General features: G+C 40.2%; 1 protein-coding gene across 1 annotated transcript in view; it reads left to right on the forward strand.

The window, feature by feature from the left end:
• AHR (aryl hydrocarbon receptor) overlaps window positions 1–24,470 on the forward strand; it is a 128,315-nt gene that overhangs the window by 68,219 nt on the left and 35,626 nt on the right. The window contains exon 3 of the mRNA XM_032801421.2: window positions 21,020–21,135. Coding sequence (XP_032657312.1) covers window positions 21,020–21,135 — 116 coding nt within the window. The remainder of the gene's footprint in view (window positions 1–21,019; window positions 21,136–24,470) is intronic.

A 24,470-nucleotide genomic window follows, 5' to 3' on the forward strand; every position in this document is an offset into this window, starting at 1 on the left:
CTTCAGGTCTGGGAAACTTTTTCAGGGTTTGTGTTCACTACCACTTAACTTCAGTATAATTTACGTCGCTTGGGGTGTGAATAATCCACACCCGAGTGACATAAGTTACGCTGACCTAAACGCCGGTGTAGACAGCGCTATGTTGGCGGGAAAGCTTCTTCTACTGACATAGCTACTGCCTCTCATGGAGGTGGAGTAATTAAGTCAAAAAGAGCTCCCTGTTGGCTTAGTTTCTTCTCCAGATGCACTGATGGAGCTGCATCACTGTAGAGCTTTTAGTGTAGACCAGCCCTCAGCGTCACAGCTCAATACGCTAAACAGTATGTTCCATCTAGTAAGTAGTTAACCCATTTCAAGGGACCATTCAAGGTGAAGTGGCCTGTTAATACCCTTCCAGTCATAGGGAAGAAGATGGGGGGAGCAGTACAGTTAAAGCTGTGTTATCCAGCACTTTATCACCCGGAAAACTCTAGAAACAAGCATTTTGGGGTGCTGTATCCAGATGGTGCTCACCTTGGGCAGCTCCCTGTGCTGCCTCCCTTCCCCCTGCCCCTCAGAGCTGGTTCCGCAGCTCCCATTGGCTGAGGACTGCAACCAATGGGAGCTTCAGGCGCCGCACCTGTGGGTGAAGGCAGTGCGCAGAGCCGCCTGGCTGCGCCTCCGCATAGGAGGAGCAGAGGCACATTGCCACTTTCAGGGAGCTGCCCAAGGTGAGCACTGCCCATATTTGGCATCCCAAAACCCCTGTCACGCCTCACCCCTGCCCTGAGCCCTCTCCTGCACCTGAAGTTCCTCTCAGAGCACCTGCCCCACATCCTCAGCCCTCTTCCACATCCAAGCTACCTCCCTCCATTGGTAAGTATAGCTTTTAGTTAACCGGAATTTTTGACTAACCAGCATCTCTCAGTCCCCCAACACTCCAGATGACAAAACTTTTATTTGGTATCTGAGTGGATGGCTTAGTGGGTTATAGATTGTTGTAATAAATCCGTGTCTATTCAGTCCATGATTTTTGTTGTCTAGCAAAGTTATGAATTTATGCTCCCAGGCTTGCCTTTTGAAAGTGTTGTGCAGGTTTCCTTTGAGGAGGAGACTGATCAGTCAGCTATAGAATGATTACTTTGTGAAAAGTCTTCACCCACAGTATGTGGTGTTTTTGTCTTCTATCACTTTCCTGTGTGAGTTCATTCAAGATGTAATGATTGTCTGGCTTCACCAACATGGTTTTTATTGGGGCATTTAGTGCACTGGATGAGGTACACCACATGTGATAGTATATTGGATCCATGGATCTTGAAAGGTGTGTTGATCGCAGTAATAATGGGGATATGTCTGCAGGTTTTACATCTGTTGTTCTGGCAGATCTGGCACTGCTTTGAGGTGGTGTGTCCTGGTTTGTAGGGAACTTGCTTCAGACAATGAGCTTGGAGAGGCTGGGGGCGGTGTGTGTGTGTTTGAAAGCCAGAAGAGGGAACTCAGAAAAGGTGTGGTGTGTGGTTTTTTTCCCCTCCAGGATGCAATCCCCATCGAGTATGGGTTGTAGTTGTTTGATACGCCATATGGATTCTATTGTGGTGTGGCAGGTGACAACTAGGAAGGTGTGTGCAGTCAGAGGGGCTTTTATTTCTGTATTGAAGCAGGTTCTCTCAGGGTATTTGGTTGTCTTGTTCCATGCTGCAATCTATTTCTCTAGTGGAGTGTTCTTGTTTGGTGAAGGCAGTTTTGTATGTCAAGATGTATATCACAGACTTTGTCCTCGGAACATACTATGTGGTATCAGAGGGCCCAGATGTAGATAACAGATTTCTGGATGTGTTTGAGGTGGTTACTGGATCTATGAAGGTAGGTGTGATGATCCACGGGTTGCTTGTCAGTAGGGTTTGGTTGTTGGAGCTGATGGTAGTATCCAGGAAGAAGATACTGGTGTGGGAATGTTGCAGAGACTCTTTAATGGATGGGTGGTGGTTTTTGAAGTTGTGTTGGAAATCTGATGGTGTTCAAATTGTTTGTTCAGAGAACGAAAATATCATTGATATATCTGAGGTATTTCTTTGGTTTCATGGTGCATTTGTCCAGAAATTCTTCTTCAGTGTGGCCCATGAAGAGGTTGGCATATTGAGGAGCCATCCTAGTACCCATGGTTGTGCCCATGGTTTGGACAACGTGTGTGGTGAATGTGAAATTGTTATGGGTGAGGATGAAATGGCTGAGTCTGGGGATGTGTTTAGGGTGGATATCTGAGGGTTATCCATTCTTGTAAATATTTGAGGCAGGCAGCTATGCTGTCATTGTGAAAGATGTTGGTGTACAGGGAGGTGACATCCATGGGGGCAAGGATGATATTCTGAGGGAGCTTGTTAATGTTATGGCATTTGTGGAAGAAGTTGGTTGTGTCCTGTAGGAAGCTGGCCCTTTGTGTGATGAATGGTTTCTAGGAGTCTGAATATGGGTAAGAGTACCATGTCCAAATATGATGGGTCTGCCTGGGTTGCCTTTTTTTGTGTATCTTGGGAAGCATGTAGAAGGCCTCTGAGTAGCATTCTTTTCAGAGTCAGTATTGAACCACTGCTCTGTCATTCGTGGTGATAAGGGTCAGCTGCAGTATTTTACCTGTAGTAGAAAACATTTGTTTTGACCATCCATAGCTATTATGTATGTGGCCGTTTTCATGAAAATAAGGGTGTTATAACCCTGGTGTCTTGGTGAAGCTTTGATTCAGAAATTTACTTTATAATCTGCCTGAATAATTTAACCCATTCTTTTATTTGAATAAGGTACACTTTGTCCTACCTTGTGTGTTGTAACATTTGCAACATTAATCCAAGAAGTTGTGCTACATTTGTGAGTGAAGATTACTTTTGTCTTTGAGTTGTTAATTAAGAAATTTTCCACTGGAGGAACAGGTACCAAGACAGCTGAAGCATATAAATGTGAGCAGTCTGCAGATAAGTTGCGAGCCACTGACCTAAGCTATTCAGACTACTGTACCCCTTTCAGGAATCTGATTTGTCTTGCATGCCCCCCAAGTTTTACTTCACTTTAAAACTACTTGATTAGAAAATCAAACATAAAAATACAAAAGTGTCACAGCCCACTGTTACTGAAAAATTGCTTTTCTCATTTTTACCATATAATTATAAAAAATTAATTGGAACATAAATATCATACTTACATTCTAGTTTACAGTGTATATAAAATAGTATAAACATTTCATTGTAAGAAATTTTAGTTTGTACTGACTTAACTAGTGCTTTTTCTATAGCCTGTTGTAAAACTAGGCAAATATCATCTAGATAAACTGATGTACCCCGAGAAGACCTCTTCATACCCACAGTGGTACACATACCCCTGGTTGAAAATCACTGGCTTAGGTTGTTGGAAAGGAGGAGCTTATGCTTCTGGTTTTCCCTCTCTTTCAAAACATACCCTCATGTAGTTATGTGCTAGCAGATGTATGTATTGTGGTCATTACAAGAAAACGTTAACACATTGCCCACCTGTCGCTTCTCGACTAGTCTAATGCTAAATGTTGTGTTTTGGTTGAAATCTCAGCTTTTTAATGAAGATACGGTGTATATTTGAATGCTTTTGGTTTACCTATGTAAATGTCTTTTAACATGAGAAAAGAAATGTTTATAATCTTGGTCAGAGGCAATTGTGCAAAAATTTTCCAACATTGTGCCTGTTTTTAAGGTGGCATATATTACAGTATCTTATTGATATGGAAATACATCTTTGAGTAAGCTTTCAATACTAAGATGAAATATAGAATGAGAATTTGAAAACAGAGTATAGAAAGGAAGACTGAGAAATAAAAGTACCAGTGACCATTGTAAGATAAGATTGCTTATTAGCTCTCTAAGAGTATAGAGAGTTCATCAAAACCTTTTTAAAAAGGCTTCTCTACTTCTATTAAGGTTTGTTCATTTATTTCACTAAGCCATATCAAGTAGAATACTTAATAAATGAGTATACTGTACATAGAATGAAACGAGTTCTTTGAGTTCTATTTAATAAATGCATGTTGTTACTGGGATTCTTGTGATCTTGAAATGTAATTTCTGGGAAATTGTGGGCTGCCTGTCAGTCTTGGCCTGTGAAATTCAGCGGGGCGGGGGGGAGAGGGAAGGAGGTTCCTTCTGCGAACTTCTTGTCTTGTCTTCTGATTTATAAATATACATATCCCTTGCATAGACTTGGAAACCAGGTACCCGTGGCTTGAGCTCACAAACATAAATTTTGAAAGGGCAAGCAACAGACTTCCTTATGACAAAAATAGTTTGTTTTGTGCTAAATTAATTGTCTGTTTTTTTTTCTTTAGCTGCAAACATTAATTTTACACTTCTTTTAACCCAAGGTTATCTTAAAATTAAATCATTAGTGGTATATGAATCTAAAGCACCGCACAAAAACTGACCATTAGCAGTCAGCTTTCATTAAAATGTACCAGTTTTAAAATATATTTTTATGCCTGGGGCATAAGTCTTTTCTATTTTCTCTTCATTATGGACAGTGTGCATATAATGAATTAAATCAAGGAATAATTTTTGCTGACTTTGAAGTAATTTAAAGACTGCCTACTCCTCTTCCTTATTAATTTAAAATATATGTACAAAGACATGTTTTTAAAGTTTAAGCACTAAGGACCTTGGGGATTTTCTGTAGCTGTACGCTGAGTAGTTTTCAAGACAATTCTGACAATATTTACGATTTGTTTTGTAAGTCTGTTTCTGTCTGCATTCTCTAAAACATTCAACAATTACTAATGAAACCTTAATATTGGCAGTCTTTTATCCTGACTAAACTGAAAATATGCAAGCACTTTTTATTTTTGCAACCACATAGTGCTTTATTTTAGTGTTTGTTTTAGTGACAACCCCTATAGTGAAGATTGCAAAATAGTTTCCATTGAAACCCTCTGTGCTCATATACTTTTAAAATATCTGAATCATTCACTTTTAGAGCTGAAATTTTCTTTATTTGTTCTCTTAGTGTGTGTTTTTGCAAAGTTTGAACAAATTCTCTTTAGCAATTTTTACTGTGGAAGGATGACAAAATACATTTTTCTCATTTGCAAAGAGAAAATTCCGTTTTGTTTTTCTCAGAGTATGTGCTCATAACTGGCTATACTTTATTATAATAAAAATAATAAGGCATGGACACTGAGGAGTATATGCTTTACTCAGTTTTAGAATAACCTTTTGAAAAAATGTTAGTGGTGAAAGAAAATGCAGGACTGCACATGTATAGCAGAGATTTCAGTTTAAATCCTAATTGCAGCAGCTGAGAAGCTATGCTGCTGATTGAGAGGGGAATTGGTTGGAACTGTATACCTATGTACATAAGAATTTTTCTTCAATTCTGTAAGTGCATGCCCAGTGATATGCCTTTATTCCCCCAAAGAGCATTTCTAGAGCTTTCTCCATTTGGATCAGTAAAAAGCCAGATAACTTTTGGAAAGTGTCTAGCACATTGTGGGTGATTCCAGAAATAAATAATAATGTCCTGCTTTGCCCAGCTGTGACACGCGGTAACTGACTCGGATGGTCATTGTCTTTCATTGATACTAGACTAGCTGGAAGCAAGTCCAGGAGCCTCTATGCATGCCACAAGACTGTTGCAGGACACTGTGTTTTTCCAGCCCACTAACACTGTTGGGCTCCGATTCTATTTCCCTTCCATCAGATCACAGCCTATGTAGCGTTGACTGAGCACCTACTGGCCAATGACACAATTTCAAGAGGAAGACCTCTACTATCCACCTCCCACCAATCCTTGTTTTTAAAGCAATGCCTTATGTAGTCCATTCTCAGACCAGTCAGGAGTATGTAAAGAATCAAAAAGTTATGCCCTAGGTGGCTCACTGATTGCTTTCATTACTGATTCCTTTACCTTTAATTGGAAACCATTGTGACAATATTAAAACATGGCTGCAGCTACTGAGAAGTTTTCATTGCAATATTCAATGAGTGTAAGTTTTAAACAAACAAATGGAAAATAGTGTGTTGTACTCCACTTTAAGGTTGAGTCAAATAATCAGGGTGGATTTGATTTATATCATTATTTAAATCACTAATCAGGAAGACTCTATTTTAATCATGGATTTCTACATAAAAGTGCATTCTTGTTGGTTGTTATAACCTTAATACATATTCTTCAGAGCTCAGATGTAGGTTTCATTTTTAGAAGGTACACACTATACATTTTTAAAGTGATTTATTTTGAAAACTTTTTCTGATTACTTTTACAGCTATATCAGAAAATGAATGATTGTTTGGTTATTTCATTTACCAATGATAATTGAAGCAGATATTTATGAAATCATTGGGAGGTGAGCTATCTCCAATTCAACAGGTCAATCATTAATATTTGGAGGATTTTCTTGCCATGCTGTATTTGGAGAATGTCACCAGACAGACATTTAAATTGTTGTTGCAGTTAAATACAACGTTATGTATTCTGGATTTTTTTTCTTCAACATCAAACATAATATTTTAACAAAACAGGCATATGAATTATTGATTATAAACATTCAAGTTTTTTAAAATCAGGTTTGGGTTTTTTAAAACTGTTTTTTAGTTAAAAGAGTTGAATGAAGTATTTAAAAAAAACAACAAATTAAATCGACTGTGTCAGCCAGGTCAACATGATAAACTTAAAATATTGGTTTCTGCAGCTAACTCAGTCGTCTTCACCTTCATTTTCCTGTTTGTTCATAATCTGGAAATGAAATACAAGCTTTCCTGCTTTTTCAGGTCCCAAATGATTTCTCAGTTTGGAATGAATTAGTCCAAAAGAAGAAAAAATTCTTTCTATGCCGGCAGAAGTTACTGCTGTTAAAAGTGAGATGATCACTTCAACAGTCTGTAAATCCAAGTGCTTAAGTGACTTCCACCACTTCACTGGTGTGACTTGCTTTAAAACATCATCAGTAAACATGTATTTCTCAAATGGTTCTTATTCGCAAACTGGGTCTCTTTTACGGCCTGCTGCTATTATAGGTTTTCCCTTCTAGTAAGATAATAATATGGTAGATCTCAAATCAATGAAGGCTACGCTCAGAAAGACCTCAAGGCTTCTTGTCAAACTGTTTTGTTTCTACTGCCTGTCCCTCCCATCTCACATTTATCTCCAGACTTCTTCTCCTTGTCCAGATCTATTCTGCCCCCAACAATCTTCTGTTCGTTGAACTTTTTGAAACTTTGCACTTTTAGAGAGAGGTAAGGGATTGACTCTGTACACAAATTTGCAGAGACAATAGAGTTGAGATCTGTAATTTCTCACCTCTACATGTTTGTTTAAAAACATTTTTTGCTGTTAACAAGCATATCTCTGGAGACACAAATCCACAGTTTGAGAACTGCGAAACTAAGCATCTCTGATGGTATCATCTAAGCTGAGCACTGAGTCTCATAGGGTAGATAGAAAGATTAACCTAAATAATCTATACAGAAGCCCATGAAACCCCATAAGATTGGGTTCCTAATCCATGAACTATTGGAACTCATTTACAAAACTTTTCTTAAAAATTACATGAATATATTGTCTCATACTATAGAAGTAGAATTTATAATTCCTATTCCATGATGAGATATCTTTGAGCTATAATGTATCTTAATTAAAACTATCTTTAGATAAATATTTCCCTCAAAAAGCATTTTGTCGAAAGAAAAACAATTTAAATAAAAAACATTCTATTTAAGTAAACAACTGATTTTTATCCATCCTGCAAATAATTTAGCTGCTCTGGATTCAGGTTGTCAATGGGTTTGGCCATTTTGTTTGCATGAAGAGGGGGCACAGTTAACTGCTTCCCTCATTTCTTTCCTTTAGAAAGTATTGATCCATTTATTCATGCCACTTCCAAAGTTCTAAAAAATTGTATTCCTTCAGCTCCCTTCATCATATCAGAGTAATTATTTATCAGTTATTTTTTTTGATTTCCATTTAAAAGAATCTATCCATTATTTCAGGTGTTTTCACAATAATAAATACAATATATAATTAGACTGTAAAATATAATAGACTGTTCACAATTTACTATATTTTTCTGTGCTTCAGTATAAAGCATAATATCTCTACATCTTCTTAGCCCAGCTTCCTTAATTTACCTCCTCAAATGCCTAACAAAATAGTTTATAAAGAATAATACAAAATTACAAATAAATAAAAGAAGAAAACAAAATAAGTGGTGTGCATTAGAAGATGTGGGCATCCTCGGTGGTAATGGACTGGAAGAAGTGGAGGCACAGAAATCAGGGTAATCACCTGTCACATTCTGATTTTCCAATCTATACTCAAATTAGGATTGTCACCCAATGAAGGGCATTGGTATTGCTGAAACAGTGAACAGAGTGCATGTTGGCAGTGGTCATGCTGACAAAATGGATGATATAGCTACAGAAATTAGAAGAAATTATAAATCTAGCCACTCATCGTTTCTGTGACCAAAATGTCATTTGTTGTAATAGAAGGCCAAGTGAACGTAAGGTGGGGAAATCTTTTTATCTTAGGTTTTTGCAGTTCTTCAAGGTAGACAGAAGTACAACTTTTGGTAACATTTCTGCTGGTAACCCAGAGGTCAGATACTTGGATGAAAGATTCACACACAAGTTCAAATGATACTCATGGGAAAACTTTCTTTCATACTTCTCCCAAACCTAACAAGCAATGCATGTAGTTGAGATTTGTAAACTACAGTTGACTGCTACCTAAACATACCACATTGCATGTGTAGCTTTGCCTAGTTTCTTTGGCAGCAACTAGTGCAGGAACACACATGCAGCTTATGGAGAAGGATGGCAATCATATTTGTTGCCTTTTAGTTGCCAGCTTATTAATTAATATTTCGTTTGTTTTTTCTGTTAGTTTTAAAAAAATAAAAGCTCATGCATGCTAGGATGCTAGGATGTTGCATGTAAAAGCCGCCTTAGTTATACTTTAGTATAACATTAAGCTTACAAAGTTAATCATTCAAAAAGTAAAAAATGCAGAGAGGAAAAAATTGCATGTAGAGCAGGTGTGGCCAAACTTTTTGGGCTGACGGGCCACATCAGGGTATGGAAATTGTATGACGGGCCATGAATGCTCATGAAATTGGGGGTAGGAGGTGGGGGGCGAGGGCTACGGCTGGTTGTGTGGGCTCTGGGGTGGGGCCAGAAAAGAGGAATTTTCAGGGTGTGGGAGGGGCTCCAGGTTGGGGTGCAGGGGGATGGGTACATGCAGGCTCTGGGATGGGGCTGGAGATGAGGGGCTTGGCGTACAACAGGGGGCTCTGGGCTGGGATTCAGGGGATCAGGGCTGTGGCAGGGCATTGGGGCACCAGAGGTGCAGGCTCTGGGCAGCGCTTACCACAAGCAGCTCCTGGAAGCATGTCCCCTTTCCGGCTCCAAGGCATGGCCGGGTGGCTCTGCACGCTGCCCCATCCGCAGGTGCCAGCCCCGCAACTCCCATTGTCCGGGACCCGTGGCCAATGGGAGCTGCAGGGCAGCACCTGCAGGCGCGGTAGCTTGCAGAGCTGCCTGGCCATGCCTCCACGTGCTATGTAGGAGCCAGAGTGGGATCATGCCGGCTGCTTCTTGGGCGCTGCGCAGAGCAAGCACCCGCCCCTCTCTCCGGCGGGAGTTAAGGGCCAGATTAAATGGTCTGATGGGCTGGATGTGGGCTGTAGTTTGCCCACCCCTGATATTGTATTCTGGCTCCATGGGCAAGTTACAGTGGTTTCCTGCAGAAACTAAAATCACATTTTTGTGTGCATGGGGGAGTAATTAATGCAAATCCCTAGGCAAGTAACAAGTCTGGAGAAGCTCACTCCTGAGGGAAGGGAAAATTGCATATACTAGTTTGACCTGGTTAAAGAGATCAAGAAAACAAAGAACTGAACACTGTATAAAGTAACCATAGGCGTGCAGGTCACTCTCACCTTATTCAGGGACTGACATGAAGCATCAACCTATGGGAACAGGCCCTGCCAGAGGACCTGATGTACTTTGAAACCTGCTAGGGTCTCCATGCAGAGATGGGTGACACCTGGCCAGCTAGACATTGCATATAAGCTGTTTGTTTTCACCATATGTTTTCTCTGTAATGCTGTTGATCTGAATAAGTCATACCTTGCTTTATGAAAGGTGGCTGGATGCTGGCTAATGCTGTCATTGCCCCTGAGAGAACAGAACAGCAGATGCTGAACTAAATCAGACTTGCTGAATCAGTTACAGTGAATTACAGGAGGAACTGCAGGCTAACCTGCTGTTCTGGATGGAAAGTGTCTCGGGTTCTGCCTCAAGGAAGGTGACCATTAGAAGCCTGAGATATAAGCGAAATGCCCTCAAAGGAGTCGGAGGTGCAGTTGTCTCAGGAACTATGACACATATACCATTGTGTAATGTAACTTAACACTATAAAAACTTTCATAAAAATGTTTATTCCTATTTGTCTTAAGCATCATATTTACTTGTGTCCCTAAATATGTATTTGACACGAGCTGGATTCCTTTTCTCTGGACCAATGTGACAATGAACTATTTAGCAATCCATTAATAGTTTGTTCTGTTAATGGAGCACAAATAGAAATTTTTTTGTTGCAGATTTTTTGTTTATACCTTTACATATGTTGATATATACTTCCTTTCCTTATTAACCTGCTTTATTATAGAGTTTTTCAATTTAAATATTTGTTTGTTGCATTTTGCTTTCTACTCACTTTGACAATTTTCATAAACTCTCTTTGTCTTACATGGTTGCAGCAGTACAGAGTAATTCAAACTGCTCCATACATTTCTAAGTTAAGGGGCCATAGTTTAGCTTGCACGTGCAACCGTAATTATTGCATTTCGTGCATTGTTGCATGTTTCTACCTAATACACTGTAGTTTTGCATTTAGTTTTATTAATAAGGGTGACTGAAAATTATTTTCAATATAATTGGATATTTTATATAGGTATTTTAAATGGGTTTATTTTTTAAGTTAAATTTGAAAATATGACAAACTATGTTTAGATCTAAACTTACTATAATGCTGAGTCAGTGCGGCTTTTGTGCTGGCTGTGGATGCACGTGACTTTTGCAGCCTGACAAATACAAGAGAAGGCTCGTGAACAGAACCAAGGACCTGTATGTGCTGTTTGACCTGACTAAGGCTTTGACATGGTGAATCACAGGGGCCTATGGAAACTCCTTCATAAAGTAGAACCTCAAATTATGAACACCTCTGGAATGGAGGTTGTTAGTAACTCTGAAATGTTCAAATCTCTGAACAAAATGTTACCGTTTTTTCAAAAGTTTACAACTGAACATTGACTTAATACAGCTTTGAAACTTTACTATGCAGAAGAAAAATGCTGCTTTTAACCATCTTAATTTAAATGAAACAAGCACAGAAATATTCCTTACCTTGTGAATATTTTTTTTGGTAGTTTATCTTTAACACAGTACTGTAAAGTAATTGCCTTTTTTGTCTCTGCTGCCTGATTGCATATTTCCGATTCCAAATGAGTTGTGTGGTTGACTGGTCAGTTCATAACTGGTGTTCATAACTTTAAGGTTGTACTGTAATCAAACAGCTATCAAGAGAGCTTATGTACCAGCCAGAACCAGATTGCAAGCATCGTGATACCATTGTCACTCAGCTGTGTCAGGAAATTTTACTACCTGGTTAGCATGCTTTCCAGCAGCACCACGTTATATGATGATTTTTATTTGTCTGTAAAGGGCAGTTTGGCATTTGGCAGGCTCTGGTGGGACCATAAAGTCTGCCTCAGAACCAAAATAGAAGTCTACCATGCTGATGTACTCATCTCACTCCTTTATGGTTGCGAGACATGAACACTATACCAAAGCCACGTCAAACAACTGGAAGTCTTCCACCTTCACTGCCTAAGATCCATCTGCAGCATCAAGTGCAAGGATTGATCCCCAACACCAAAGTTCTTGAGAGGTGCCAGATCCTTAGCATCAAGAGCATGTTCATCAGAGCTCAACTTTGGAGGCTTCCCATATATCAAAAGTGGTGTTCTACAGCCAACTGAGCACAGGACCCCACAATAAGAGTTGACCCATCCGCTGATACAAAGACACCTTGAAAGCCAGCCTCAAAGTGTGCAAGATAGATTTAAAATTTGGGGGATAAGTTGCACAGAATAGACCCAGAAGGAGAAGTGTGTGCTGTAAGGTTGTGTCCAATTTTCAGTGGCATGTGAGATCTTTGCTTGAGAAGAGTGCATCATTAGGTTACATTAAGTGCCAGGCTGACTTAATTTAAATCAATTTTAAATCGATTTTTAGGATATTCTTTACTGGAACACCTTGAAAAGATCAGTTTAAATAAAATAAATAAATAAAAACTTCAGCTAGTATGAGCTGTTTAAAGTATGTTAATGATTTAGGCAGTTGTTTAATATTAACTTTGTGTTTCAAATAGTGTCTTCCTTTAGATCTTTTGAAATAAGTCTGGTTTTGATTGTTTAACTGTATTATGGGTGTTTGGTGGTAGTTACTCAAGCAGCTATGAACCTCTCCCTCTTCAGAGCATTTTAAAAAGTAATCATTAGTTGAACTGATGACACTATTTAAAGGATTATGAAACAGACTAAACTGGCTCTAACTATAACTTTGACCTTTTTGACCAAATTGTGGGAGTTGTGCCAAAATTTGATGATAGTCAGTTCTGGGAAGTTCTTTAGTATTGAATTCCAGGCTGCATGAGTGATGCACTAAAGATCTACTTGTGATTGATGTAATACTTGCCTAATACATTTTTAGGCTTAAATAGGTCATTTACCTAATAGTAAAATTGCATAGATCTTGACTTAAGTAGAAACATCTTAATGACTTCTTAAAATGCTCAGTTAGGAGTTAGCAACTTAAGCCTCTTCTTACACCTCAATGCAAGTAGTCAGCCTGCCTCTGAAAATACTCCCTTTAGTTGCATCTTCATCTGTAATAAGCAGGAAAAAACTCAGCTCACAGAAGAGGTTTCTTATGGTTGTCATTGAGCTTTATAGGCAAAGGTTGCAGGATCAATTTGCATTCACAAAGCTTTTCTGGCTTTGGAAGAGTTTGAGATCAGAGGTCTGTTTAATCCTGACCGACTTCGGTAGACTGAAGGCCTCTGTTTTCTTCAGCCACTCAGCACATACAGTTCTCTTATTCCTAGAGGTTATTACTGGTGTCTTGCAAGAACATATCTATCTTCAAACTGAGTATTTAGCCTCCAATTTAGGACTAGCTTGAAACAAAAAATAACTCGTCTGAGCTACTGCAGAGATGATGAGATCTGTCCAAAAGATATTTATTCTCACTTTTTTTCAGAAGGGGAAATTGAGACAGACCCAGAAACATACCCAGATGCATGAGAATCAGGGGCTGCTGAGCTGGGCTTATAACTTAAGATTCATTTTCATCCAGTCCATCAAACCATGCTGCTTCTCTGGTTTCATGGATCTTCTCCCCCTACGTATGCAAAATAAGCAATACCCTTACTAGCAAAAAAGCCAGTGGTTGTTCTTCCAAGGAGGAGTATGTCTTCATACTGTTACTTCTGATTAAAAGTACAGGGCAGGCTTAAGGTGGTACATCCATCGTTGAATTTTGCCACAGTACAACGCGTTACACACAGTACTGTCACACTGTAATGTTCACTGAATTATGTGCTGTATCCATAGTATTTTCCATCCAAGGCCTTCAAAATGCTTTGCTAATATTAATAAATTTTCTCACGCCCTCTGTGATGTAAGTTTAAAATTCTAGGTACATTGTAAAGCCTTCATTCTGGTGATTTGTGGCACAAGCATTATTTAAAGAAAAAGTGTGTGTGGGTGTGAGAGAGAGAGAGCACGAGCGCCTGTGAGGAAGTTATCTGAAGGACTGAAGGAACCTAGCAGCTTCAAATGCTGCCTTGAATGTGCTTGTAACATGTTCCTCAATTGTCTGTTTTGCCATTGCTTTGACTTTGGCTAATCTAGTTGCAGCATTTTCAAAGCAAAAGGTGAAAGCAAAATCAGAGGTGTGATCAGGAGACACATCTCGGCATTGCTAGACTCTCATCCAAATTGGTGTGAGGGACCTGACTCCACACACAGTATAGGAGGAGAGCCTTTCACCATCACATAAGCTTGGACTGCCTTTAAATCTTGTCAGTTTTCAAACCTTCTGTCACAGATGTAGAGTTGCTTTGTAATCACTTAGGAATAGATCTCTGCTTGTCTGGCAGTGGTAAGGGGTTTATGGTAGGACTACAAGGAGTTTATTCAAGCAGGGACTGGCTGCATGTCAGCATGAACAAGGGCAGTATCTTCAGAGTGCCACCCGTTTATTTATGCACTTGAAGCAGGGCCGGCTCTGGCTTTTTTGCCGCCCCAAGCAGCAAAAAAAAGAAGAAGAAAACAAAAGAAAAAAGGGAGCAAGCCCACTGGAGCAGCAAAGCAGGGGGAGGGGAAAAAAAACACAGCACGGCCGGAGAAGCAAAGCAGGGGACCAGGGAGGGAACAACAACACAAAAATGGTGCGGCTGGAGCAGCAAAGCGGGGGGGAGAAACAATGGCGCGGCCGGCAAAGCAGGGGAAAAACAAAACAAAAAAAAACCCTACAGGGCGACCAGAGCCAGGGAACTCCCTGTGCTGCAGAGTGCGTGCCTGGTCTAGTGGGGGGCGGGAGAGAGAAGAAGGGCGGCCAGCGCTTCAGCAGGGCGCTCGCTACGCAGCCCTGACCGCCGTGCCGCCTGCCGGGAGGGCTCCATGCCACTCCGGTTGACAGGGAGGGAAGGACGTGGGCTGCCCTGCCGAGTTTGCTGCAGGGCGCTCCCCTCCGCCGCTGCCCCCTTCAGGGCGGCCAGAGCAGCAAGCAAACAAACAAACAAAAACGGCTGTGCTGCCCTAGGTTTGGGCAGAATGTCGCCCCGTAGAATCTGCCACCCAAAGCACGAGCTTGCTCAACTGGTACCTGGAGCCGGCCCTGACTTGAAGGACAATATTATACACCGTTGCTTTGATATCTGACTTCTAACCTCCTGTTGAGCTCACTGGGCCAATTTAAGGGGGAGAAACACAGTTTGTAATCATAGGAGTATCAAAAGCCCAAGAAGCAAGATAAAGGGCTTCTGGTGGGGACACGAGACATTGTCAAGGGAGGAGGAGAATGGTTGTTGAGGGTTGCTCTAGGAGCCAGGGAGCTGAAGGAAAGAGGGATGCCCTAGGGTTTGCAACGGATGACAGTCCACTGGGAAGATAGGTATATGATAGGGCTCTTATTGTTTTTAAATACTTTTTCTCTTATGCTTTGCTATGTTCCTACTGTTAAGATTAAATAATAATTTGCTTTATGAAAGGTTTCAGGTCACTGTATTGACCATTGGCCACACCTCCCAAAGGGAAGACTTGTGGGTATTGAATCCATTTGGGCCTGGTGAGTTATCAGGATTGAAACACAGAGCTCTGTAGTCTGGGGATCCAGTTTATAAGTGAGAGACTCATGAGGTTTCATGCTGAGATAAGTCAGCTCACAGGGCCTAAAACTTGTGGACAGGTACTCAAAATCAGAGAAAAGTACAGGAGTACTTGTGGCATCTTAGAGACTAACAAATTTATTTGAGCATAAGCTTTCATGGGCTACAGCCCACTTCATCGGATGCATGCAGAGGAAAATACAGTAGGAAGATCACACATGCGCGCGCGCGCACACACACACACACACACCATGAAACAATAGGTGTTACCATACATACTATAAGGAGAATGATCAGTTAAGGTGAGTTGTTATCAGCAGGAGAGAAAAAGAACTGTTTGTAGTGGTAATGAAAATGGCCCATTTCCAGCAATTGACAAGAAGATGTGAGGAACTGTGTGGGGAGGGAAGGGGATAAGCATAGGGAAATGGTTTTACTTTGTATAATGGCCCATTCACTCCCAGTCTTTATTCAGTCAATTAAATTAATTAAATTAATTCCAAATTAATTTGCAAATTGGACACCATTAAATTAAGCTTGCATAAGGACTGGGAGTAGAGCCGGCTCTGACTGTAGCCTATTTAAATTTGTTAGTCTCTCTAAGGGAATGGCTACACTACAGGATTATTCCGATTTTACATAAACCGGTTTTGTAAAACAGGTTGTATAAAGTCGAGTGCATGCGGCCACACTAAGCACATTAATTCGGCGGTGTGCGTCCATGTACCGAGGCTAGCATCGATTTTCCAGAGCATTGCACTGTGGGTAGCTATCCATAGTTCCCGCAGCTCCCTCCACCCATTGGAATTCTGGTTGAGACCCCAATGCAAAAACAGTGTCGCGGGTGATTCTGGGTAAATGTCATCATTCAGTCTCTCCTCCGTGAAAGCAACGGCAGACAATCATTTTCGCGCCCTTTTTCCCTGGATTGCCCTGGCAGATGCCATAGCATGGCAACCATTGAGCCTGTTTTGCCTTTTGTCACTGTCACCGTATGTGTACTGAATGCTGCTGACAGACGTGTACTGCCGTGCTACATAGCAGCATTCATTCGCCTTTGCAAGTGCAGAGACGGTTACCATTCCTATTGCACCATCTGCCATGCCATTGTAAATTGGCGATGAGATGACAGTTATCAGTCGTTCTGTACCATCTGCTGCTGTCATGGGTGATCCTGGCTGGCCTCGCTGAGGTCGGCCGGGGGCACATGGACAAAAATGGGAATGACTCCCTGGGTCATTCTCTTCTTTGTTTTGTCTAAAATAGTCCTGCCTAGAATATGGACAAGTGTACTAGAAACCAGAGAGCACAGCCGCTCCATGTCAGAGCCCCAGAGATCCCACAGAAATGATGAGCTGCATGCCATTCTAGGGGGTGCCCTGCAACAACCCCACTCGTTGCTTCCCTCCTCCCCAACCCTCATAGGCTACCTTGGCAGTTGTTCCCCCCTTTTGTGTGATGAAGTAATAAAGAATGCAGGAATAAGAAACGAACTTGTCAGTGAGATTAAATGAGGGGAGGAAGCCTCCAGCTGCTATGATAGTCCAGGCAAGGACATTAAATGGGTGATGGGACGAGGAGCCCAGCCTCCAGCTGCCTTGATGTCCAGGCAGTACAGAATCTTTTCTTTAGACATGGAAGCAGGAGGGGAGGCTGATAGAGCTCAGCCTCCAGTTTGCTTATGTGAGACGGTTTAACCAGCCTTCGTTACCCTCTGCCGGAATGACCATGAGTCATTACCATTACCCAGCACCCTTGGCTGACCTCACTGAAATCAGCCAGGAGCACTCACGGGCATGATGATTGACATGGATAGCAGTCATATTGTACCGTCTGCCACGCGGGAAGGGGATGTGTGTGTTCATTGCTGCAGACCCTGTTCTACCAGCAGCATGCAAGTAGACATAGAGTGACACTGAGACAAGGCAGGAAACTTTTTTTCCCTTCTTTTCTTCCGGGGGCGGGGGGAGGTGTAAATTGACGACGTACCCTGAAACCCGGGAAAATGTTTTTGACCCTTCAGGCACTGGGAGCTCAGCCAAGAATGCAAATGCTTTTCAGAGTACTGGCAGGGACTGTGGGATATGCTGGAGTCCGCCAAGTACCCCTCCCTTCCTCATGAGCATCCATTTGATCTTTTGGGCTTTCGTTACGCTTGTCGTCACAGCACTGTGCTGTGGCCTCTGTCTGTCATGAGCCGGAGATTTTTTCAAATGCTTTGTCATTTCTCTTCTGTTACGGAGCTCTCTGATAAACAGATTGTCTCCCCATACGCGATGCAGATCTAGTATCTCCGCGTATGGTCCATGCTGGAGCTCTTTTTGGATTTGAGACTGCATCACCACCCGTGCTGATCAGAGCTCATGCTGGGAAAACAGGAAATGAAATTCAAAGTTCACAGGCTTTTCCTGTCTACCTGGCCAGTGCATCCGAGTTCAGATTGCTTTCCAGAGCGTCACAATGATGCACTGTGTGATACCACTGGAGGCCAATCATCGATTTTGCGGCCACACTAACCCTAATCCGACATGGAAATACCGATTTCAGCGCTACTCCTCTCATTGGGGAGGAGTACAGAAGTCAGTTTCAAGAGGCCTATATATCGATATGAAGGGCCTCATTGTGTGGACAGGTGCAGGGTTAAATCGGTTTAACGCTGCTAAATTCGGTTTAAACGCATAGTGTAGACCAGGCCTTAAGCAGTACAAGAAAATACCAGGAAGCAAGGCTTCTCGAAGTGGAAATTCCATTGTGAAAATAAATAGCCTACCTGGTTTCCATGTATATTTAAAAACCTGCCAGTTCATTTTTCCATCAGTACTTCTAGCTATGCAAACATCTAATTTTAAAACTAATTTGCCATTTACCATTTAAGTCAGCATCTACCTACAACATAGTTTTATCTAACTTAAGCTCAATTTCCCCCATATACTTAGAATTAAAGAGATGAGGTTCTGGTTGCTAAACATTGACATTTTAATTGCTCCTCCTATAAAGTATCTGTATTCAACTTGCTGTCTTCTGTAGACATAGTACAAAACTGAATCAAGTTAATCTTTTTACGTTTGCTGGTATGAGTATGGGGTATAAATGTGAACAGATCACATTTCACACTCTTAAGACAAATGCACACAAAACTATAAAGCTGCTGTGTTTTAGAAAAGCCATAAAAGGTCACTATCTCATTCTGCTACATCTAGGGTTTAGTGTTTACCTGCACTGAAAAATTCCTGCCAGTGGTAGGGTGATTATTACTGATGATAAATCCAGGATTAAGTGCCAACCAGTGAAGTTAGAGATTATAAATAGGACATATTTTCTTACAGAAAAAGAATTCTGCATGCAAATGTTATAAATAGTATTTACTCACTTGCATAGCTTATATTTACAATTTAGCTTCATATGAAAGTAGAAAAATGCTTAGCCTGAAGCCCAGTTGTTAAAAAGAAAACTTGCATTATTTATTTGTGTGCTATTAGTAAAGTTGTTGAAGGTTTTCATTAAAAGTAAATTGCAGAGAAACACATTAATTGTCCCTTTATGTTCCTTTTTTAATATGTAAACATTAGTGCATAATTTATTTTTTTCTATTTTTTTTTCTTTTAAATCCACGTAAGAATTATCAGCTTTGATTTCTTTTTGCTGGAAGATTGGAGTTGGATGGTCAAATCACAATAAGATGAAACACAAACTACAGTCTGTCATTTAATGATTTGGAATCATAGGGCCAGAAGGGATGATTGCAGTCACCTACTCTGATCTCCTGTGTAATATATGCCATAGGCCTTCCCTGAATTAATTCTTCTTTAAACTAGACTGTCTTTTATAGCAAATCATCCAGTCTTGATTTAAAATATTCCAGTGATGGAGAATCTACCAGATTGTTCCAGTAGTTGGTTTTACTACCAGTTACAAATTTGCACCTTATTTCAAGTCTGAATTTGTCTAGCTATAACTTCCAGCTAGTAAATACAGTTGGTCAGATTTGATGTTCACAGTGATCCCTTTGGCCTTGGAATCAATGACTCTAGATCTTGTTATACCTCAACATGCTATTCTCCTCATTTCTATTCCCCATGCAGGTATTTATAGACTGATCAAGTCACTCCTTGATATTCGTTTGATAAGATTAGTATGGTGAGCTCCTTGAGTCTAACTATATAAAGCATTTTTCCAGTCCTTGAATCAGTTCTCTGAACCCTCTTCCTGCAGACTTGGGAAGTTGACAGTGCATTTGGAAGGTTATCCTCATGAATGCGAAAGCTGGAAATTTATAAATTGCAGATGTATAACCTCAATAGTAGCAGCAGATATAATTTCCACACGATCATCCATCTGTTATTCCCAGCCTACCAATCTCTTTTGTCTTATCCGGATAGAGACTCAGGCAGCTGACTCTCATTTATGCCATGATGCCCCCAGGACTGGTGTCCTAGTTCTGGAAAACACTTAAGCATGTGCTTACCTACAAACACATGCTTAAATGCTTTGAATATAGAAGGACTACTGAATTGGGGCCTAGGTAAGCTTGGTAGCTCCTGCTGGATCAGTCAGGACGAGAAATGAAGCAAAATGTTATCACCATAGTGAAAATGTAATCCGTGCATCCTCAAGAACTGATTTTTTTTCCCCCTCCCACACTAAAACGACCCCAGTATGCATGTTGGACGAGGGGTGACATGATCCACATTTGCCACAGCCAACATGAGATTACCTGATACTGAAGTGGATGAGAATAGTGAGCACTCATACTTTTGCATCAGTAGTTCCACTAAAATCACTTGGACTTATGACATGAGTGATAACTGCAGGATTCATCCATTAACTTGCAGTCAAGTGTTTGCTTAGTAGGTCAAATGATTAAAAATGAATTTTGTGGAACAAGGGCCTATCATTTTACAGAAGTGTTTGTTACTTTACATTGATGAAACCATGTAATAATAATCTTTGCATTTAGTATAAATGTAGTAGTATTGCTGAAATCTCCTGGAATCAGCTTAGGAAAGCGTTTGTTGATTTTACAGCAAAAACAGTTCCTAACGAGCTAAAATGAATTTTCTTAAATTCATTTATATTTTGAAAGAATAACGATGGAAACTTTAAGCCAGATAGGTGGGAATTAAAGTCAATGATTATACCAGTTTAAAATGAAAATGCCTTCTTACTTTACCCATAGCAAAATGTTTGATTTCTCCTATAATAGTATGTTAAATGAAAACAGCCACATATTGCAAAAATGCGTATTGTAAAGGAAGTGAAAAATAAATCTCTTAAATGTAATAAAGAATAAATAACAAGACAATAGGAAACTGCCATTGTGACAACTAGATTTTGATTGACATGCAGCATCGTGTTTCTGCTCCATAAATACCATTTACAAAACACCCAAAATCTACATAGTTTTTCATATTATTACACTTTGTGCCTTTGAGAGGATAGAAACAAACACACAGTATTAATGTAATAACCTTTCATTGTGTGGGGTTTATTTTGTTTTTCTTTTAACAACAGTTTAGCACTTTCATGGCTTACTAGTAAGACCTTCAAAGAAAAACTGGATTTTTTTGTTTTGTTTCCACAGTTGCATTAAAATCTTCCAGCTGTACCAGACCTGAGATAAATGGCATTCAGGACAGCTGCAGAACAACTAAGACTGGAGAAGGCATACATCTATTAGAAGGAGAACTTTTATTACAGGTATGTTATACAGTGGATATAATAATTACTGAAGAAAGATCTTTTGTTAGCTTTAATAAGCCAACAGTTAACTGATGGGGTTTAGGAAGAAACTTCTTATAGTCAAATTACTATGTAATTGTCCGTTATGGGGTTTCTTGAACCTTCCTCTGAGTTACCTGGTAATTTAAGAGACAGGCTACTGGACTGGATGAACCACAAATCTGATCCAGCATAGCAATTGCTATTTTCCTGCTATCAGGCAATAGTCTTCCAATTCTTTCTTACCCCTTAATCTCTAACAGACTATTTAAAACAAACAAAAAAAACCCAACAAATACACAAAACCATGCTTTGTATTGACAAGGGTGAAAATGCTAGCCATCTGTAGCCCAGCTTGGAGACTATTAACTTGGGAATTTATTTAAAGATTACTTTTTAAAGAGCACATTGTAGAGCACTTTTTTCTATTTTTGATACCTTCATACTCAAGATGTTTGAATTTATTTTGGGTTCAAACTATTTTGCATGCCATGTTTTATGAACAAGAAAAGCTATTGTGTTCTAAGTGCCATTTTATTTCATTTTGATTTATATTTCTTTTGTAAATGCAATTGTTACTGAAATTATTTGGCTTATAGTAGAATGAACAGGGAGAAAATATAGTAGGTGTCTTTGAAAAACCATCTGAACTGCAGAAAGTCAAGAATGGAAACTTTCTATAAGGTATCCAAAACTCTGCTCACATTTTTGTTGGGTAACTAATGCAACTAAACTGATCAGTGTAAGAAACAAAACAAAGTTCTAACTGATCAAGGACCTATTTAAAGGTTGGTGTGGACGTATTTAAAGATGGTTGAGAATGTGAATAGCAGCATAAGATACCACTGCTAGTTATTGAATACAATATACAGCAGGGCTTTAATTGTACCTTTTAAGGAACTAGCCCACATAGGGAATAATCATAGAATCATAGGACTGAAAGGGACCTTGAGAAGTCATCTAGTTTAGTCCCCTGCACTCATGGCAGGACTAAGTATTATCTAGACCATTGCTGACAGGTGTTTGTCTAACCTGCTCTTAAAAATCTTCAGTGCTGGAGATTCCACAACCTCCCTAGGAGATTGTCCTCCAAATTTAGAGGAATGAGGAACTATGAGTAATTTGGTGCAATGAGACTAAGTTCTAGAAGTGAAAAAGAGTTAATGGAGAATCCAGAAAAGACACCGTGGGTGAGATTCCATGCTGTGCCTCTGAGGGTATGTCTGCAGTGCAGTAAAACCCCTTGGCTGACCCGGATCGGTTAACTTAGGCTCATGGGGTCCCAGAGCTCAGGCTTCAGCCTGTGCCCCAGTCAGCTGACGGCTAAAAGCTACCTATAGGCCTCCCAAATTCTGGGCTGATCTAGGGGCTGAAGTGGCAGCCAGTGTAACTTATAACCCTGGTGGGTTTGTCTAAACTATGGTAACCTGTCCCTGGCTGTCTATGGGCAGCTGTGCTGCCAAGGATCTATGCAACATTATACGCTGTGGCTCCACCTCGCCCAGCCCCAGCACATTCCACCAAGTTGAAGTTTCACCTGCAGAATGCCTCCTACACTACAATGTGCAAAGTAGCCCTCAGAAGACTGCCTTCAGCTCTCTTCCTCAGGTCCAGTGCAAGGGGATCTTGTTCACAGGCTAAAAATGTGAGTGAAAAAGTAAGGAACAAACATAAGAAATGAGGGGAGAGGGCAAATAATACATTAAAGATGCTATAATGCAAAATTTTCCCTTATTTGTTAATTCTAAAGGCAGAAATTGGCCAGTTGGGAAGTATTAGTTTTCCAAGGATTTTACTAATATAGAAATCAGCAGGCCCATATGACACACATAATTGGATATTATGGAATTAGATAACAAAGGTAGTGAGCAATTGACGCTTACTGAAAATTCACATATGACGTTACCAGAGGATTGCATCATGAAACTGGTAAATGAAAATGTCTGTTCCCAGTAAAATAATGGGACAAACATTATCCCTATATGTAGAAGATTATGGAACCATGAACAGAAAGCAGCATAGCAGTATAAAGAACAGATCTGACCAGAAAAAGCATTTACTTTTGTTGAGCAGAAATGCAAAATTATTTCTTGAAGGGAAAGCAATACATTTAATTCAAGAGAATAGTACTGAATGAAGGTTAGAAAAAGAACAGCTTCAATTCTCTGTTAAAAAAGAACCAAGAGATCAAACATAGCTTATATAGAAAGAACTGTTTTTCTCTGGGACTTCTTCCCAAATTTTTTGAACAACTGGATTAATACTAGAAGGAATGGGGAAAGGGGCTGGGAGAATGTCTTTCTTTGGAAATACATATGAAACTTTTAGCGCTACAATTTCATCAGTTTTGGAACAACTGTATTCCAAGAGTATAGGAACAGTGTTTTGCTTTTTTTAACAGTACAGTTTAGAATAATTATCAATATATATTTGGCTGGGACTTCAAGCCCCTGCAGATGGGGTTGGCGGGAGCTCGGATCTGGGGCAGCTACTAGAGTTGGTGTGGGGACCACAAGGTATAATCCGCCCCTGGTGATACATGCTACTTGGTCTTACTCTTGCAATGACTGAAAAGCTTCTTAGCATAGAAAGCAATATCTTGTCTCAGTTGGTTCAGCCTATTACCACAGAGCACCAGTCTTCTGGACCTTGTCTTCCTTTGTGGTTCCAGGTGTAGTTCAAAGTATTGGTTAAAACCTATAACAATTTGTGATCTTGGACCTAGCTATCTAAAACTTACCCTCTCGAGTCATGTAATGAAAGATACCATCTGCTGAGCTGCTCTAGGCAGTACTTCATGTGACTAAAATGTTTATAGGTGATGTGCTCACTGGAAATCCTGTCTTCTCTGGTTGTTTGAAAAAGCCTACATTTGGCAATATAAGTTCAGGTCACATTGTAAAACCTAAACTTTTGCTTCACTTCTACTGTCAGGGAGTAGGTGGAGGGAGGGGAAAGTGTTGTGTACGACTCATGGTTTTTATATACTACTTCATATTTGGGTATTTTTATTTTATTTATAAGAACATATGATGTCCATAGTGAGTCAGACCAGTGGCCCATATAGCCCAGTATTCTATCTTCCAGCAGTGGCCAATGCAAGATGCATCAGCAAGAATGAATCAAACAGGGCAATTATCTAGTGATTCATCCCCCAATCATCCAGTCAAAGGTTTAGGGACACACACAGCATGGGATTGTGTCCATGACTTTCTTGGTTTATAGCCATCAATGACCCTGCAATCTCCATGAATTTGTCTATTATTTTTTGAACCCATACTTTGGTTTTCACAACATACACTGGCAGAGAGTGC

This window comes from Chelonoidis abingdonii, chromosome 2 (genome assembly GCF_003597395.2).
Source record: "Chelonoidis abingdonii isolate Lonesome George chromosome 2, CheloAbing_2.0, whole genome shotgun sequence".
In the NCBI taxonomy this organism is placed as follows: domain Eukaryota; kingdom Metazoa; phylum Chordata; order Testudines; family Testudinidae; genus Chelonoidis; species Chelonoidis abingdonii.